The sequence below is a fragment of the Pistacia vera genome, unplaced genomic scaffold, assembly GCF_008641045.1.
Source record: "Pistacia vera cultivar Batoury unplaced genomic scaffold, PisVer_v2 Contig622, whole genome shotgun sequence".
Lineage (NCBI taxonomy): Eukaryota > Viridiplantae > Streptophyta > Magnoliopsida > Sapindales > Anacardiaceae > Pistacia > Pistacia vera.
The window spans coordinates 70,071-88,224 of NW_022196471.1; the positions used below are offsets into that span (position 1 = coordinate 70,071).

Genomic DNA, 18,154 nt, shown 5'->3' on the forward strand with positions numbered 1-18,154 from the left:
ATTTAGGTGGATCTTGAACCGAGAACTGGTTGCTTTTAACCTGATATTTTCTACCATTAGATATTTCTTTGTTTTATTTAGTTTGTCTTGACTACAACCCCCTTTCATTACTGTTGTCATGTTTACTATTTAGAGTTTTATTTTATTTTTCTGTTGTTTTCATTGTTGTAGAATACAGAAATTAATCGAATCATTCCCTATGGGATCGACCCTTGCTTACCTTATATACAATTCAGTAGTTAGGTTAGGAGTGTTATTAATTTGGAGCATTCGGCACGTTACCAGGAGTGGATATCGGGACGGAGAATGGGGTCTCCAGCCCTGACCTGGCCGGCCTGCGCTCATCCTTGTCAAGATAGGTGGGCTGAAAAAGTTGCCAAACGTCACAGATAATTCATTCGTTGACTGTATTTTTTGTCATTTCTCCTTTGGATGTAAGCGGGGGGTGGTTTGTGGCTCAAGTTCGCAACAGCTAAAATGAGTGAGAAAGATCAGGACCCACTGTGACTGTGACTGGGATCAATGTTGGCAATTGTTTCAATAATAATGGCTGAAAAATTCAAAGCCCATTCACAAGGGATAGTTTTGTATTGTTCTGCTTGGGATTCTTACTATAATTTTGTAACTAGAGTCAAAAAGTGTTTTGACTTGGGATTAGGGGATAGTTTTGTGACAAGAAGAAAAACAAAACAAGTGTATGAGACGAGCATAAAATCCTAATATAAGAGGACTGAGAGAAGATCAGAAAGCTAACGGAGGAAGGTAATAATTATATGATTGTTATTCTTTACATTTATTATGAGAAATTGGTGTCTTCTTGATTGCAAAAACTTCTGATGAATCACGTAAAGTTGATTTCCTGGCTGTTTATGTTTGATTGATATTTGTTTGTGTATTACTTGTGTCCATTAAATTCATTCAAATAAGATCTTAGAAGGTATTTATTAGATTTATCTAGTGATTGTTGGATAAACTTCGTATATAAGCACAAAGGTTGTTACAAATTAACACAAACAGGATCATCTACTTGAACTTGAAGACCCAGAAACTAAAAATTGTTGACTGATTCTACAGGATACAGCACAAGGTTCAGGTGGTGATGGAAGCCATGATAATCTACCTTTCAAGTTGTGTGTGTTTGCTACTTCTGTCAGTTCTCATCAAGTTCATTCACAAGTTCTGGTGGACTCCGATTTGCATACAATCTAAGATGATGCCTCAAGGTATCAAAGGTCCTTCGTACAAATTCATTTATGGAAACACTAAAGAGATCATTCGCATGAGGAACGAAATCATGGCCACGCCCATGGAATTATCAAATCACATATTACCGAGAATTGAACCTCATGTTCACTCTTGGACCAAGCTTTATGGTAACACCAATCTCAATAACTTATTGAGGAAAAAGCTTTTAACAATTTAAATTACTAGTTTTATTTATTATTTCATCCATGAACCTGTACATGTGTAGGTAAGAACTTCCTTTTCTGGTATGGTCCTAAACCTCAATTAGTAGTCACGGAGCCTGATCTGATCAAACAGATACTGAATGACAAAGAAGATGGAATATATCGCAAAAGAGATTTAACATATTTTGCGAAAAAGCTTTTAGGGGATGGGCTTGCATCAGCTCGAGGTGAAAAATGGTTTAGGCAAAGGAAAATTGCTAACCATGCTTTCCATGCGGAGAACTTAAAGGTAAATGCTTGTATTCTTGTGAATGGTAGATGCTCTACTCAATTGTATTAATGCATAGTAATGTAATAAGAGGTAATATCTCTTAAAAGATGCACAAAAATATCACTTAGTTTTGAAACTTACTAAAGTTGTACACTTAACTTTATCCCTTTGAATTAAGTCAAACATAATAAATTAATAGCCAATAAGGGAGCGACATGTATTATGTGTAAGCTAATAATACCTCTTGCATTAAGCCACTAACATCAATCGACTGATTACCCAACATCTAATGTTTCCTCTTTCAGAATATGACCCCAGCAATAATTGCCAGTGTGGAAATGATGCTGGAGAGATGGAGACATTATGATGGCAAGGAGATTGACGTATTCAAAGAATTCAAGATTTTAACATCAGAAGTAATCTCCAGAACAGCATTTGGGAGCAGTTACACGGAAGGGGAGAAGATATTTGATATGTTAACAAAGATGGCTTTCATCCTAACCAGAAACGCATTCAAAGTTAGGATTCCTGTACTTAAGTAAGTTTTTATCTTTCTGAGTCCTCTATTAGTACAAAGAAACCACTATAAAAAGCAAGCAAATTAACATCCGAAGACATGAGATTTAATTAAACTGTTCCTTAATTTTGTTTTTCACAAAATTGAGCCTAGCCCTTTATAATTTCTACTTTCATAAGGTGCCATGTTTTATTGTTGTAGTAAACTTCTGAAGACTCGTGATGATATTGAAGCAGACAGACTCCAGAAAGATATAAAAGACTCCCTTATTAAGATGATAATGAAGAGAGAAAATAATGTGAGCACGGGAGAACTAGACAGGTATGGCAGTGATCTTCTCGGATTATTAATGAAGGCTTATCACCATGAGGATCAGACTCAGAGAATATCCATAGATGATATGATAGATGAGTGTAAGACATTTTACGTTGCTGGACATGAAACAACCGCAAGCTTACTCTCCTGGACTGTTTTTCTTCTTGCCACTAACGCCGATTGGCAAGACAAAGCTAGGGAGGAAGTTCTCAAATTATTTGGCAAACAAAATCCAAGTCCAGATAGCCTCTCAAGATTAAAGACTGTAAGTAATCAATGACTTTGAACAAATTTTACATATTTTGGGTGGAATAAATCACATTCACTGGTGTTCCGTTTCGTATCTAAATTGTCTGTCTTTTTCCTTGTAGATGAGTATGATAATCAATGAATCTTTGAGACTATATTCTCCGGCTGTTGCCGTTTTGAGGGAGACCAAATCCCAAGTAAAATTGGGAAGTGTTACTGTACCAGCTAATATGGATATCTCGATTTCAGTTCTAGCACTTCACCATGATCCTCAAATATGGGGAGAAGATGTCCACCTTTTCAAACCAGAGAGATTTGCAGAAGGGGTAGCTAAAGCTACCAATAACAACATGGCAGCTTTTTGTCCTTTTGGCTTGGGACCTCGGATTTGTGTGGGCTTGAACTTTTCTATGATAGAAACAAAGGTTGCACTCTCAATGATTCTGCAACGATACAGGTTCACATTGTCACCAACTTATGTTCACTCACCAGTTCAGGTTATCTCAATTCGCCCTCAACATGGACTTCCAGTCGTGCTTCACTCATTGTAAAATCGAATTTCAAATAAACTTTTGTTTTCGGTGCTCATAACCAAGACTTGGAAACATTGGCGCAGGTAATTAGCAAAGGATTCAATAGAAAGTCATTCTGGAGTGTGTAATATTTGGATTCATCTCAACAATTACCGAACAGATTTGTATCCTTTGTTGAAGAGTATTCCTGTTTTAAAGTCTTCTGGGACTATGTCTTTTTTAGGCAATTTGCTCAACCATTACCAGAAATGCAATTAGAACAGACACACAAATATGACTTCTATAACAGGGCTCTTTAATTATATATATATATATATATACACACACACTTATAAATAGAAACAAAGAAATGATTTAAAAAAAAAAAAAAACCCACCACCTTAGATATGTCTTTTTGGGACTGATTTCTTCCAGAAAATTTTCTTGTGGGGTTTGACTTCTTTGACAAAGCTTTTTAAAAGGTTAATTAGTACAAGAAATAAATATAACTTCTACAAGTGAAGTGGTAAACTTTTAATTAAATTTCTATACCTAAAAATAGAAGCCAAGAATAATAAATGATGTGTGGGAAAAGTGAAAACCAACTTAGATTTGAGAGATGCGTCGGGAGGTTTAATTATAAGACACCATAAAGGGGTCGAGAGAGGTCCTCAGAGATCTTCGTTTATTAAGTGATACTGGTGATCCCCAGATGGTTCTCCCTCATTATATTGCCTGTGTTTGTGTTTGGTCATTTCATCAGCTAAGTCTGTAACACTGTCCGTGAGTTTCAAGTTATTAGCAAAATGATTAAGCTATATAGAAGTGTTTAATTAAACATTGACATTAATATTTAGGTATCCCAATAGGGTGTGGTCTCCGTTCTTGGGCAGGGATGGGGAATCCCCACATGGAAAATGTTTTTTTCTCAAACCCACTCCGTTCCCCAATTTATTTATATAAAAACCATATAAATAATCACATTTAAAATAAACAGCATTATAATTAAGTAAACTATTACTATATAACCTAGTTANTTTTGGGACTGATTTCTTCCAGAAAATTTTCTTGTGGGGTTTGACTTCTTTGACAAAGCTTTTTAAAAGGTTAATTAGTACAAGAAATAAATATAACTTCTACAAGTGACGTGGTAAACTTTTAATTAAATTTCTATACCTAAAAATAGAAGCCAAGAATAATAAATGATGTGTGGGAAAAGTGAAAACCAACTTAGATTTTAGAGATGCGTCGGGAGGTGTAATTATAAGACACCATAAAGGGGTCGAGAGAGGTCCTCAGAGATCTTCGTTTATTAAGTGATACTGGTGATCCCCAGATGGTTCTCCCTCATTATATTGCCTGTGTTTGTGTTTGGTCATTTTATCAGCTAAGTCTGTAACACTATCCGTGAGTTTCAAGTTATTAGCAAAATGATTAAGCTATATAGAAGTGTTTAATTAAACATTGACATTAATATTTAGGTATCCCAATAGGGTGGTTCTCCGTTCTTGGGCAGGGGATGGGGAATCCCCACATGGAAAATGTTTTTTTCTCAAACCCACTCCGTTCCCCAATTTATTTATATAAAAACCATATAAATAATCACATTTAAAATAAACAGCATTATAATTAAGTAAACTATTACTATATAACCTAGTTAGTAAATACAGGTACAGCAAAAAAAGATTACGGGTATGATACGCCAAATAGTAAAAAATACGTTTGTAAAAATTCGGCCATAAAATTTAAATACGAGAAAAATATAGTATGGGTTTAATACGACACATTGTCAATAATACGTTTTGAAAAATACGGCAATATCAATCCTGATTTTGGCACTTTTTATGGACCACCTAGTTAAAATCAATATAGAATTTCAAATATACTCGTACAGAAAAAAAAAAAGGTACAAGTATGATACAGCAAATAATAAAAAATACGTTTACAAAAATTCGACAAAAATTCAGATACGAGAATATTCACGTATAATATGTGAATTATACGGCTGGGCGTATAGTTTGTGTTTTATTCACGAATTTACTAACTAGGCTATATAAATGTTCTAAATAAAAATAATCATAACATATTGTAGCTATATTAAAAATTTAAAAGTTTAAACAAAGCATAACCAAAACAATTAAGAAAAAAAACTAAATTATAAAATAATTTTTAGTATGCCCATAGCATCATTTATTTTCTAGCATCTTCTTGATTTCTCTTCATCAAGAACTTTAAGACTTCATTCCTATAAAATGTGAAATAAAAAAATAATGATAAATTATTTCCCTGATTAAAAATATTTTACATAAATTTTATAATGGGAAATGAAGTGGGTTTGGGGTGGGGGGTGTACTGTATCCGTCCCACATCCATTTCAACATGGAGAATTAATATACTCCCCATTCCTCAAATTAACTCCTCTACCCCCACCCCAATAGAGCGGTTCCCAAGAGTACCCAAACATATGAAGCATTTTGTCATCCCTTCCGACTTTTAAATATCATAGACTTCTGCACAAAGTTTGACCAGTTATTTATGATCCTTTGCCTTGTATACATGACAGCGGCTATGATTACCCACATCCACATGATTGTTTTAGTAATAAATGCAATTATTATAACTTAATGACCATGTCACAAGTCTTAATACTTCCCTCTCATCTAACAAATTAATAGAGGTGAGAACTAAACCCGGGCCAAAAACTCGATCCTAGGATCAGACCAGGCCCAATAGAAGAGAGATTGAGCCCAGACCGGTCTCTCTTCCAAGGCCCAGGCCCAAACCCTCTCCCCAATTACATATAACCCTTATAAATTATCCAAAACCTCCTATTTAATATGAAAATAACACTAAATATAAGGCTTAAAAATTTTTTACAAAAAAGTAAATAAAAAAATAAATAAGACTGGTCCGAGCCTCCTATTTAACCTGCCTCTTAAGTAAATACTCACATGAAGCTGCAGTTCATACATACCAAAACAAAAGGCTAATCTATACAACCTCTTTTCTTAGCACAACCCATGAGGAAAAGATACAAACAATGTTTTGAACAACGATTTTTCTGGCCTAAGTAGAGAAAATAACAACAGCTTTACAAATACAATTTTGCTCACCAAGTGAGAACCAACTAAAGAATCCTAACTGATATCTTATGGGAAAATCTGAGGAACTAACCTTCTCAATGGAAATCATTACCAACAAAAAGAATTGTGCGTATATTTAAAAAACCTTTTGTTAGCATTTAATGACATAAAGTTAATAAAAATTTCTCCTTCATGCGAGAAATAAGCTTAAATTTTTCCTCAGCTTCAACTTGCTGTCGAATGTCAGTCTTTGATGCTCGGTCAGGATGAAATCTTAACAAAGCTCGTTTATAAGCCGCATGCACCTGAAAAGGCCATTAATCTTCATCATCAAAATATTAATAAAGACAAGAGGATGACAGACTCAAATTGGTGAGTTGTTTATGGCCACTTGCCCATGGCTGCATGGCCAATAAATAAGCCAAACCCACATAATTCTAATCACAAGACTTCAAAACAAGTTAAAGCAGTTAATCATAGGCCATAAACAACTCAAAACAAATGGTATCACTTCATTTCAACGGTATATGAAAGAAACACAACATGTTGTACCAACAAATAAAATTCAAAGGTTGCTAAGTTGAGATTAAGATTCAATTTGATGAGGTTTCTGAAAGGTCAAAAATAACTTTTAGAAAACAAGAAACTTTTTCTGAATTCAATTCTTTAAATTGTTTGCTGAACACCAATATCTACTTTTTACATTTCTGTGAAGTCATTTACATCTATTACAAGGAACTCAATTCTGTGTTTCTCTTAGAGACTCGGTCATTTATCAAATTGTAATGAAAATTTTAAAATGCAAAAACACTTGAAACAGCAGTTATAAAATTGACTATCAAACATGCAAAAAAAATCTTACAAAAGCTCTATTAATAAAACTACCACTCAAAACAGCTATCAAACAAATCCTAAATCTTGTCACTAGGACTTTACACAAATTGCACTATTAATAAAGATTTAAGACACAAACCATATAATAACATGGATAAGAATTTCACTTACCTCATTTGACAAGGGATGAAAACTGCTTCCTACATTGATTCCCAAGGCACGAAGTAATGATGCCATATCAATGCATGTTGTTTCCAATTTATGAAGCTCCTTTCTCACTTCAACACGGAGTTGCTCTTTCATGTTCATATTCTCCTCATCCTGAATTAGGCATCATTTAACAGAAGACATGATTTTTTTGTTTCTTGGTCAGAAACAAAAGAGTATATTGATAATAAAAATAAGATAAATTACCCAAAATAACCACACCCTTAGAAAATGATTGAAATATAATCATTCCCTTTTTTTCTCATAACCTAGCCACCTTCAATTTGATAGGACAAAAGGACCACTTATTTTTCACTTAAGACAACTCAGGTATATATTGGCTCAACAGTGCTAGAACACACTCTATGGTCACTGGACAACACTAAATGGTGCTCAAAAGCCATTTCAAGCATGAAAAACGTCAACAAATTTTTCGAATTTAGAGCTCAAATATGCTAGATATGTCATGCTCAATAATTGTCATATGTGCTTGATAGTCACTCGATGGCGCTCGACATCACTGAAACACCATGTTAAACGCAACAAAAATCAAAGTAAATTTTCATATTTGTCAGATTTTTCTTGAAATATTGGGATTTTAATGCAATTTGATTCTTAAAAATCATGAAATGCAATATGATTTTTATTGTCTAAATCTCTTGCATTCTCCCTCAATATCTTAGGTCTCCTCACTGTAAGGTTTTCTTACTTTGATAAGAGTGGTAAAAATGGTGGTGTTGAAAAGAAAGGTAATAGTAATATAGTGTGGTGAATTAGTATGGCCAGATTACAAAAAATTATGGAATGGGCTATTTTCCAAAATTTGCCTTAAAATGTGGCTATTTTGGCCAATGTCCCTCAGAATAAAGAGATGAACATGATTGATCAAATAACCACAAAAGAATATAATTTCAAAAGAGACTGAAATTATTAAGACAAACCTTCTTTTGCGTCTCCCTAATTTCTTCCAGCCGTTGTTTTTGCCTTCTCTCCATGTCTAATAAACGAATACTTTCTGCTCTTCTTTTCTTACGCAACCTTTGGGCCTCTTCTCCCTGAAAAAGAGCAAGAATTATTTCAAATGATATGATCAATCAGCTAAGATCATCTCAACATCATTCATCTAAAAAATTAGCTTATTTTAGTTTCTTTGAAGTGCACAAGCAGAATGCTGAACAATATTAATATAGCATGCAACAATATAACTTAGTCAGCATAAGCCAGAAGGCATAAAGAGCATAGCAACTACTGCCACAGATATATCAAATATAATTTCAAGCTCTTCAATTGAAAGTTTTGCATGTTGGAAACTTCCTGACTAAATAGTTATGATCACCAACTCCTAACACATCTATGAAAGTGAATTACTACCATCATAGCCCTCATCCATAACAGTATCTGAAGCATTTCACACAGCCAAAAATTTGATTACATCCATACGAGAGCATATATTAACAAAAGACAGTTACTGCTTACTGCAGTGGTAATCATGCTCTCAAACTTAATTCAAAAATCAGACAGCTGATGTGGAAATCCTTAAAAGAAACATAGGAAAATAAGAACAATACTTATCATGAAAGAGAAAAGCAGAAACTCAATTAGCACATTGTTGTAGCCATCATATACGAATGAAATTTTGAGCTTGGATTACAAAATGCACTGAAATGTGATGAAATTTGATGATGAGTGTATGCTACTAAGAAGGCTGTCAATTTTGTAAAACTAAAAGTATCCAAATTCTTTTTCAATAAAACTAGAGCATAGAAACAAACCACAATAAAAAATTTACAGCTCATAAAGATAAAGCTTATAGTCAGAGTTCTAAATGCAATAGAATTATAAAATCCATCATTGCAAGAACTATTGCAAGGGAGAGCTTGAGTCCACATTGTGTAACTATAATAAAAAACTTAATACATGTTCCAAACCTGAATTTGTAACTGCCGCTGCCTGGCTGCCCATTCTTCTTCCATTGCTCGCTTGTACTCATCAGTCTCCTTGAGTTTTTCACGGTCACTAATTATATCATTTTGCAAATTAGGTATGACAACATCACTTTGAGCATAAACTGGATCCCTTCCATTACCTAGTTGACTATCAGCTGTTGAACCAATAACTTGCTCCTTGAGTTCTTCCGAACATTGATTCCACTGCTCACTTTGTGTTTCAGCACACTCTGTGTTACACACAGAAATCCTCTTGGAGTCTGGTTTCTCTGTATCTGCTTGGCCAACCTTCTCCTTACAAACTTCCGGCATCCTTGTTGAGGAAGTCTTACATAAGAAAGATTCATCAAAGGCATCCCCAACATTATGATCAGCAGGAGCTACACCACATTCAGCTCCTGCTTCATAAGATGGTCGAGAACTTGACACCAAGGGCTCCTTAGAAACAGGTTTCTCTTTTTCCATGAATCCAGTTCCAGCATTATGAGCCTTTTGATGAGACACACAGCAACTAGATGTCTGAGAAAACTCTTCATATTTCTCACTTGGTACAACTCTCTCATTATGGGCATGTGTTGTACCAGATCGTTGACCCTTGAATAAATAAGCCTCTTCATCCTCCAAATTAGTTTTCCTATGGTTAAAAAACCAGTTAACCCCTTGTGGCATAAACCGTTCTCCCATAAATTTTTTTTGCCTACCCATAAAACAGATTCCTGTCTTATGACATTGTTTATCACCCTGTTCTTGGTTGGACCAGAAAGGACCATGAGAATTTTGTTCTTTATCATGAAATCTACTACCACAACTGTCCGCATGCTTATAACTTTGACATCGAGATGAGCTAGAAGAAGGATCTTTAGTTAACTTTTCTCCTCTGCACTGAAAATCAGCCTTCTTTCGAGCAGAGTGCACTCTCTCCATTAAACCAGGTTTGAACCACGGAAAACTTTCCTGGCCACATTTCTGATCAGACTCCACAAAAGAACATCTCATTCCAGAATTTAGAGAAGAAGAGCCCAATTCTCCATCATCCGTTGGAACGAAGGCAGAATTCCGCTTCTTATAATTGTTTGTGCTTGATTTACAGCGAAAGGCAGATTCAGAGTCTTGTTCAGCCCTTTTCTCTCCTTCCGCATCCATATTTAGATGAATATCATCATTCACACAAGAGGGGCTAGCTTGATCCTCTAAACCAGATTTACCTCGACAAAAATTAGATTTTCTCTTCAGAGAAGCTTTTTCCCACTCTTTATGAAGCTTTCCAAAAGAACCTTCCATCAGCTCACAATCAGAACAATCACTATCCGACGAGCCACTCTCGCTCTCTGGACTTAAACCATAACGATTTCTACAGTGATACTTCCCAGAGTAGGACTGCTTGCACTTAGAAAATCTGAATGCAGAATTTTTTTCATGGACAACCTGGCATTCATCATCGCCTAAGTTTACAGATTTATGCACAAAGGCAGGGGCAGGAAAACTTTGGCTAGAAGAGGTATCACTGTCCAAATCAGCACCACCTTCTACACCAACCCCAGGATACTCCACACCATTGCTTTCATCATCATCAATGTTAATTATGCCCCCAAACTGGATTTTTTTACCTTTCCCTAACCTAGATCCCCGTATTTTTTGTTGCAAAGACTCAGGAACATCAATGATAATAACATTATCTAGACTTTCACTATCGACATCAATGTAAACAACATTATCAAGATTCCGTTTCAGCTGACAGCCATTAAGAGTCCGCTTCCCAGGCCACGTTCTACGTTGAGAATGGTCTCCCATAACTCCTTCCCCTTTCATTTACTTCTGCTGTACTTAATAACAAAAATATAACTGATTTAGAGAGAAGGAGAGAGATATAGAGAGAGTTCTCAGACTCAACAACCCAAAATCATATTAGACAATCCAAATCCAACAATTAATATAAAATGTTAATCCAACAAATCCAGATTATTAGTTGAAGTTGCTTCTAAAAAGTAGGAAGAATATAAACCATCATTTCCATTTAACGCCCAAACTATGCCCCACATCTGGCTAAATTCCTAAACTTTATCTACATGCAAGCACAAAGACTCAGCTATATAAAAGCTTTCTTAGTTCATAATACCATTCGGCAGCATATATATCTTCAGATACGTGAATTCTGTAACGTGGGTTTTCCGTTTCTAGTTCGTAATTAAACAAAAACAAACAGAAATAAAAAATCCCAAAAGTTTGGTTATGAATAACAATTAGCCGCTAATAGGATCGAAAGCCTCAATCAACTTCTTCTCACAATAATCAGAAACATAACAACCACTTTCCAAGAATTAGAACACAAAAAACCCCTAATCCCAATCACGGATCAATATCCCACAAACGCCCAATTTAAAAACAAAAAAAAAAAAAAAAAAATCATCACCAAGAACTAAAGAAAGAAAATATAAATAAAATGAACTGACCTTTTTCACGCAAGACAGAAACTGGAGTAGTTTTATATATTGAACGCTAGGGTTTTGAAAATTGAAGAGGGGAAATTTTCAATTTAGGTGCCAAAAATTAAATTGGTGACACCGATTATAATTGTAGGCCGTTTATGGGCGATACGCAATTTGGGAGATGGATACGATGCGTGAGAGTGACGAACTTTCAGCTTGAACAGACCAATCAGATGTGGAATCGTCGGTTGTAATTGGTCTGTGAATAGTTGGTCCTCACAGGCAACTTACGGTGACTTTTTAAATGAGCGTGGAAATTATGTGATTAACCTGCTATTATTTAATCAAGTCAATGCAGTCAGTCGGTCATATGGTTTAATTTCCATTCAAATCTCCGGGTCTTTTACTTTACTCATTTTTACAATTTTTATGAAAATTTGTTGATTAGCTTCATAAAATTAAAAGTATTTGCAACTAAATAGCTTGAAGAATGTATGCCCCTATTTGTTACACTATTTTGAATCATTATTTTGTTATCCTATTTTGATTAAAAAACAAAATATATTTTATTTATTTATTGGATTAATTCATTCAGAAAATTAATCCAACTTAAATAAGATTTTTTTGTCTCAAAATGAAAACTGGGTGGACTTGTTTTATATTATCCTATTCTATTCAACTCAAAACATTTGTCTAACTCCATTCAATAAAAACAATTACCTTTCACTCCTTCCAATTTGAAAATTAATCCACCCAAGATCACCACTACCTGCCAGCAACCATTGCATGTCGTCGGCCACCACTAGCCATCGTGGCCAGAACAATGCACGACCAGCTAGATCTGGCTAGTTGTGTGTAACGACCCACTTGAGGTACGTAGCCAATGTTTCTTCTTTTGCTCTTAATTGAATATGTTTATTAGTATTATTGTTTGGTTGGCCTTTGATTGAGTGGTATGTTTAATACTTGCCTTGAAATTGGTTGAAAATAGAAGAAGTTTAGTGTTCTAGGCTTCGCCGGGGCGAAGAAGAATCTTTGCCGCGGCGGAGAGGTGTTGAAGCCCACGTGGAAGCTGCTGGACAGTTTCACCGCGGCGGCAGAAGGTTCTTCGCCGCAGCGACGGGCCGACCAAAATGTTTGTTAAGTTTTAGATATTTTCTTCCCTAAGGGCAATTTGACCATTCTACCCCTAATTAGTAGAAAAAGTGTGGAGTAAAATGTAAGGAATTTGCTTGGAGAATATGTTAATATGGGGATGTGTTTATAATGAATCAAAGGATATAGATGGATTTCCCAAAGAAGAGTAAGGGCAAAATGGGAATGCTTGTGCATAAATTGTATTAAAAGGAATTAAGTCATTGCAAACCCTTCATTCTTCTTCTCCACCGCCACTCTCCTTTCTTACTTCCTCTCAATTTCTCTTTCATTTGTTCAAGGATTTTTAGAGGGCTTTTGGAGTGATTTGGGGTAGAAAATCAATCTAAGGCATCCTAAGGTAAGGATTCTTGCTTTGGATGTGAAGTTTTGTGAGATTTTATGTATATTTGAATATTGAGGTCTTTTGGTTGAATTGTTTAATTGTTTAAAGGGTAGAGAAAAATCAAGCAAACCAAGAGAAAGGAAGAGCTAGTGAGATCTCTCCATCACAAGGTAAGTAAACCCCAACCCAAGTAGAGATTTGAGAACTTTCTTGAATAGAGAGTTAATAGCAATTATGTGTGTATGTATATACATGTGATATGCTATGTTATTAAGATTTAAATGGAGATAATTATTGCTTTGTGGTTGTTCATACACTTCAATTATGAGAAGTGAGATGTGGGTTGGGAATGTAGTTTGAGATGGAATTGAAGGATATTGAGAAATCCTTTTTGGCAGCGTTATTCTATGGCAGGATTTATGGCTATGTGAGGGAGTTTTCTCCTATTTTGGATGGTTAGAAAAAGACATAGAATTATTGTTATAGTAGAGTCTTGTTATGCACTTGAGTTGTTTGATGAAATGCCTAATAGAGGTTTGAGTATGAGTAGTGAACCTTAATTCTTGCAACATTGCATGTTGGCATTTCATAAGTGCATTAGTGGAGATGAACCATCCATATGCATTATTTGTGCATTGAGAAGTGACTTAAGAAAGAGTAGAAAACTTTGTGTATGCACTTGCTTTATGAGTAGAGAACTTTGTTAATGCAACTACTCTACAGGTAGAGAGAATGAGAAGTGCTAGAGTAGAGATAGTTATTAGAAACGGGTTAATGCTTTGTGATCGTCACCCGATAGTCATTAGAAACGGGTTGATGCTTTGTGATCGTCACCCAAAAGTCATTAGAAATGGGTAGGTGCTTTGTGGTCTCCACCCAATGGTTATAAAAACCGGGTAGATGCTTTGTGATCCCCACTCGGTAGTCACTAAGAGCGGGTTGGTTGGTGCTGTGTGAACTCCACCCGACAGTCATGAAGAGTGAGATGGTGTTGTGTGAACGTCATCCGGCCGTACCTCCGGTAAGATGAGGCCATAACGTTAGTAGAAAACAATAGAAAGAAAGTGTGAGGAAGGAATTAAGAAAAATAGTTATGGGGATAGACAAATAGAGGGTTTACTTACTGAGCATTATTTTGTGCTCACCCCGTCATTTTCCTTTGTGGATGCAGGATATAGGTGATGATGCAGTCGGAGGGGCGTCGGCAAGCAAGGAGCAATAGCTACACTGTTTCCCATGTTTTTGTCTTTTAAATGGCATTTTGTAAAATAATACTCTTTGTGTATAAAAGGCTTATTACATATAATAGAAAGAAAAGTTTTGGGCCCATTTTCTATTATTATTATGCAAGCATTTTACTAGTTTACAACAGTTGTTACATTGTGATCTGATCTTGCCATTTCTAACCAAATCCATCATGGATCTAGCTAGAAATGAATAGATATATGACTAGATTCTGACCAGATCTAGTCGTTAACGGCCAAATCTATTTGGCCGTTGACAATGGTCAAATTTTGGTCGTCTATGTCGACGCACAACCGACCAGATCCAACTAGTCATTTACAGTTTCGACGACTGTCAACCACCGTGCCCTCTTGGGTGGCTTGGGTGCTTTAATTAATTTTTAAACTTTTATTGTAGGGGGTGTATAGCTAAATTAACATATATAGGGGTTTAAAAAAATCTAAAATATTTTCAGAAAAAATACCAAACAGCTATTCAACATTTTAACATTTTATCAAACTCTGAATATCCTTTTCAAATATTTTACCAACATTTTCAGAATCTAATCCAATTCAATTTAATCCAACTCAACTCAACTTAAAATAGTTTTTCAGAATAACATTTTTCAAATAATCTACCAAACATGCCCATGTATATTATAATATCTTTTAGAGCAAACGACATGTTCCCACTTGAGGTTTAACTAAATCTCAAGTTGATATCCTTGGTTGCATTTATTCCAAATTCTCACCCTTAAACTAATGCTATTAGTTAATTTTGAATTCTAACTTGTGCTATCGCCATCTTATCCTTCACATTTTATTTCACCCCACCCAACCGCAATCACCATCACCATCCAGTCACTACCACCACCGAGCCACCAGCGTTTTTGGCCTTGTTCCGACTTATTTTTCACCCAAAATCACCTCTAACCTCTTCCTTGTAACCCCTACACCAAAATCCATCAAACCCCTTCATCGTTACACCCTTCGATCGTCGAAAAACGGCATGTGCTTGGTTGGGCAACTGGTTGAAGAATTTCCTCAAACAACTGGTGGGTGTGGCTTTGAATGGAGATTTTGCGCTGGTGGATAATAACCAGTGGCCAAAGAATGCACAAAAACCACAACAAAGCAACATAGAGGAGGATTGGGAGAGGGGGTGTCAAAAAGGCAGAAAAATGGTGGAAAAAGGGCGCAAAAAAAGTTGTTGCACAGCGGTGGGAATGGAACTTGGGCAGCAAACAGCGATTGACGACGACCGATGAGAGGGTGGGTTTTGTAGACGCAATAAAGGGGATTCGATTGGTGGCTTCGGGGTGAATTTTCAACAAGGAAATCAATCGGAATCTGGCCGCAAAGTTGGGAGAAAACGCAATCGCTAAGGAGGTCTTTTTCCTGCGATCAGAGTGTGCAACGGTGAAGGGGTTTGGTGAGTTTTGGTGTAGGTTTTACAAGGAAGAGGTTAGAAGTGATTTTGGGTGAAAAAGCAGCTAAAACAAGGCTGAAAACACTAGCGGCTTTGTGGTGGTGGTGGTTGACTAGGGTGAAATAAAATGTGAATGGTGGGATGGTAATAGCACAAGCCAAAATTCAAAATTAAGTAACAATGTTAGTTTAAGGGTATGAATCTAGAATAAATGCAATCAAGGGTATGAACTCAGGATTTTATTAAACCTCGGGTGTGAACACGTCGTTTACTCTATCTTTTATAATATAAATATCTCATTAGGTCTAGTTCAATACATACCAAATATTTATCATCAAATGTACGAAACTTTCTCCATACATATATAAATTATGTATAATATAATCAAATATAAATATCAAGTTAATAATAATATGTCATATTATATAAAAAAAAAACTCAATTGATTTCAAATAATTATGTATGACATTTATTTACTCCAAAGTAAAAATACTACAATTCTAAACTTTAAACTTAGACATGGAACCACCACTACGTGGCCGAATAGTCAACTAAAACTATTGTGTGTACTATTTAAGAGTTCATGTGTTTGTTTCACCTCAACCCCTAATAAGGGTGGCCATTAGAGCTGTTACCTAGAGCCGACGATAGGTCGTGCCAGCCCACGACACGGCACGAAAATATGCGAGTCATGTCATGGGCCTTAAAAAAAGCTCGTGGGCTAGCACCAAAAAAAATAATAAATTAATAAAATTAATAGTTATTTTTTAAAAGTGTCGTTGAAGCCATTATGTGTATGAAAGATTGGGTGGCGGCAGCTTTCAAGCTTCAAAATCATGTTGCTGAAGATATATTTGAAGATTTTAAGAATTTAGAAATTAATGAAAATGAAGATGTATAATAATTCTTAATCCTATTTTCTAAGTTTGTATTTGTAATTTATAATTATAACTTATAAGTAATAAAAAGTGTTGAAATTCAATTAATATTTCACTGTCTTGTTATTTTATTATATTTCATAGTGATTATATATTTTTAATCAATATAAATACAAAATGTCACTAAATATAACATATAAAATATTTTAAAAATAATTATTAATAATAAATCAAAATTACCATTATTTATAAATATTAAAATTAAATATTTTTACAAAGCACAAGGGCTGGCCCATGGCACAACCCAAAGCATGGCACAATATTAACGGGTCGTGCCGTGTGCCTTCAAATTTTGTGGGCCGGCATGGCGCGACAGGACACGAAACTGTGCGGGCCTTGGCACGGCACGACCCACGGCACGACGGACCTTGAATTTTTAAGCACGACACTGTCCACCGCCACCTCTACTATTACTTGGTCGGTAATTCCAAGGTCTCGAGAGATTAGCTGAGATGTACGGGCAAGTCAGTTCAGATACCCCCTATCATTATTAAATAATAAAAAAAAAAAAAAACTTAAGACATGGAAAGTTGTACTTGTAGGAATATAAATGCCACGACCCAGAGATTAGGCACGAGGTGTATTTAAAAAATGCAATCCTAAACTCGGGAAAAAGTCTGGATTTGGTTGAAAAAAGAAGGGTTTTTCTGACCATGATGGTTGGAAGTGATTTTTTAGGAAGCTAAAATATTTTAATTCATGATAGTTGGGATTTTGTAATTTTACATCATAGAATATGTGAATGTATCTTTTTAGCAGGAGTTATCTAAATGTTACAAAAATCCGGATCTTATATTCTAGGACTAGGCTCAGTATTTACCATTCCCGAGCCGGGTTTGTTTTACATTGATCCCAGTATATAGTTGTTAAGAAAGTTGCAATCTTTAAAGGCCCAAAGTCTTGAGGTCATCCCCCGAGAAAGGAGTAAAATGGACTAAACCCATCGAAATTAAAACCCCACCCATGTGTAAATTGGTTGTGGTAAGTGTTGGGGCCAAAAAATGTCTTCGGCCCAAATGGGATAACAAGTCCGATAATGAGGAGAAGACCAGGCCCAATCCCGATGCGGCCCAAGCCAGAACTCCCCGAATAAGGCCCATTTGATACGATGCCCAGTCGGTCCAAACCATCTGGACACGGGCCTCCTAATCCCAGTACACTTCCTGGACCTATGATCGAATCCAGAGCCCACGGTCACCTACGGATCACATTCTTACTCAAACACTGACAAAGCAGTCCACTATCATCCCAACTCCTCCAAGGTCCGTGTCAAAGTCATACTTGGACTCCCTTTCACGCCAGGATAATAAGGCCA

General features: G+C 35.8%; 2 protein-coding genes across 4 annotated transcripts; one reads left to right on the top strand and one right to left on the bottom strand.

Moving 5' to 3' along the window:
- The first annotated feature begins 589 nt into the window (after positions 1-589).
- On the top strand, positions 590-3,530 carry LOC116110992 (cytochrome P450 CYP749A22-like). The gene is made up of 6 exons (XM_031397199.1): positions 590-762; positions 1,075-1,373; positions 1,472-1,698; positions 1,986-2,218; positions 2,399-2,777; positions 2,884-3,530. The coding sequence occupies exons 2-6, from the start codon at positions 1,100-1,102 to the stop codon at positions 3,310-3,312; spliced, it is 1,542 nt and encodes a 513-aa protein (XP_031253059.1). The 5' UTR covers positions 590-762; positions 1,075-1,099; the 3' UTR covers positions 3,313-3,530.
- A 2,703-nt stretch (positions 3,531-6,233) lies between these two features.
- On the bottom strand, positions 6,234-11,964 carry LOC116110986. Of its 3 annotated transcripts, none has more exons than XM_031397197.1 (5): positions 11,794-11,964; positions 9,326-11,158; positions 8,339-8,452; positions 7,362-7,511; positions 6,234-6,661 (listed from the first exon to the last, which is right to left on the bottom strand). In XM_031397197.1, exons 2-5 carry the CDS (start codon positions 11,150-11,152, stop codon positions 6,515-6,517), a joined length of 2,238 nt encoding a protein of 745 aa, XP_031253057.1. In that variant the 5' UTR covers positions 11,153-11,158; positions 11,794-11,964; the 3' UTR covers positions 6,234-6,514. The 3 variants fall into 3 exon arrangements, with proteins under 3 accessions (XP_031253057.1, XP_031253055.1, XP_031253056.1); XM_031397195.1 differs by having other exon boundaries at positions 9,326-11,161; XM_031397196.1 differs by having other exon boundaries at positions 9,326-11,166.
- Between the last annotated feature and the right edge of the window lie 6,190 nt (positions 11,965-18,154).

What these genes read in the sequence shown, in the direction of transcription:
- LOC116110992 (XM_031397199.1), top strand. Translation starts at nt 1,100, where the DNA reads ATGGAAGCCATGATAATCTACCTTTCAAGTTGTGTGTGTTTGCTACTT. An exon ending in TCCATGCGGAGAACTTAAAG is followed by an intron (nt 1,699 to 1,985) that starts GTAAATGCTTGT and finishes TTCCTCTTTCAG; the next exon opens with AATATGACCCCAGCAATAAT. An exon ending in GTTAGGATTCCTGTACTTAA is followed by an intron (nt 2,219 to 2,398) that starts GTAAGTTTTTAT and finishes TTATTGTTGTAG; the next exon opens with TAAACTTCTGAAGACTCGTG.
- LOC116110986 (XM_031397197.1), bottom strand. Translation starts at nt 11,152, where the DNA reads ATGAAAGGGGAAGGAGTTATGGGAGACCATTCTCAACGTAGAACGTGG. An exon ending in AGCGGCAGTTACAAATTCAG is followed by an intron (nt 8,453 to 9,325) that starts GTTTGGAACATG and finishes GCTCTTTTTCAG; the next exon opens with GGAGAAGAGGCCCAAAGGTT. An exon ending in TTCATCCCTTGTCAAATGAG is followed by an intron (nt 6,662 to 7,361) that starts GTAAGTGAAATT and finishes TGGCCTTTTCAG; the next exon opens with GTGCATGCGGCTTATAAACG.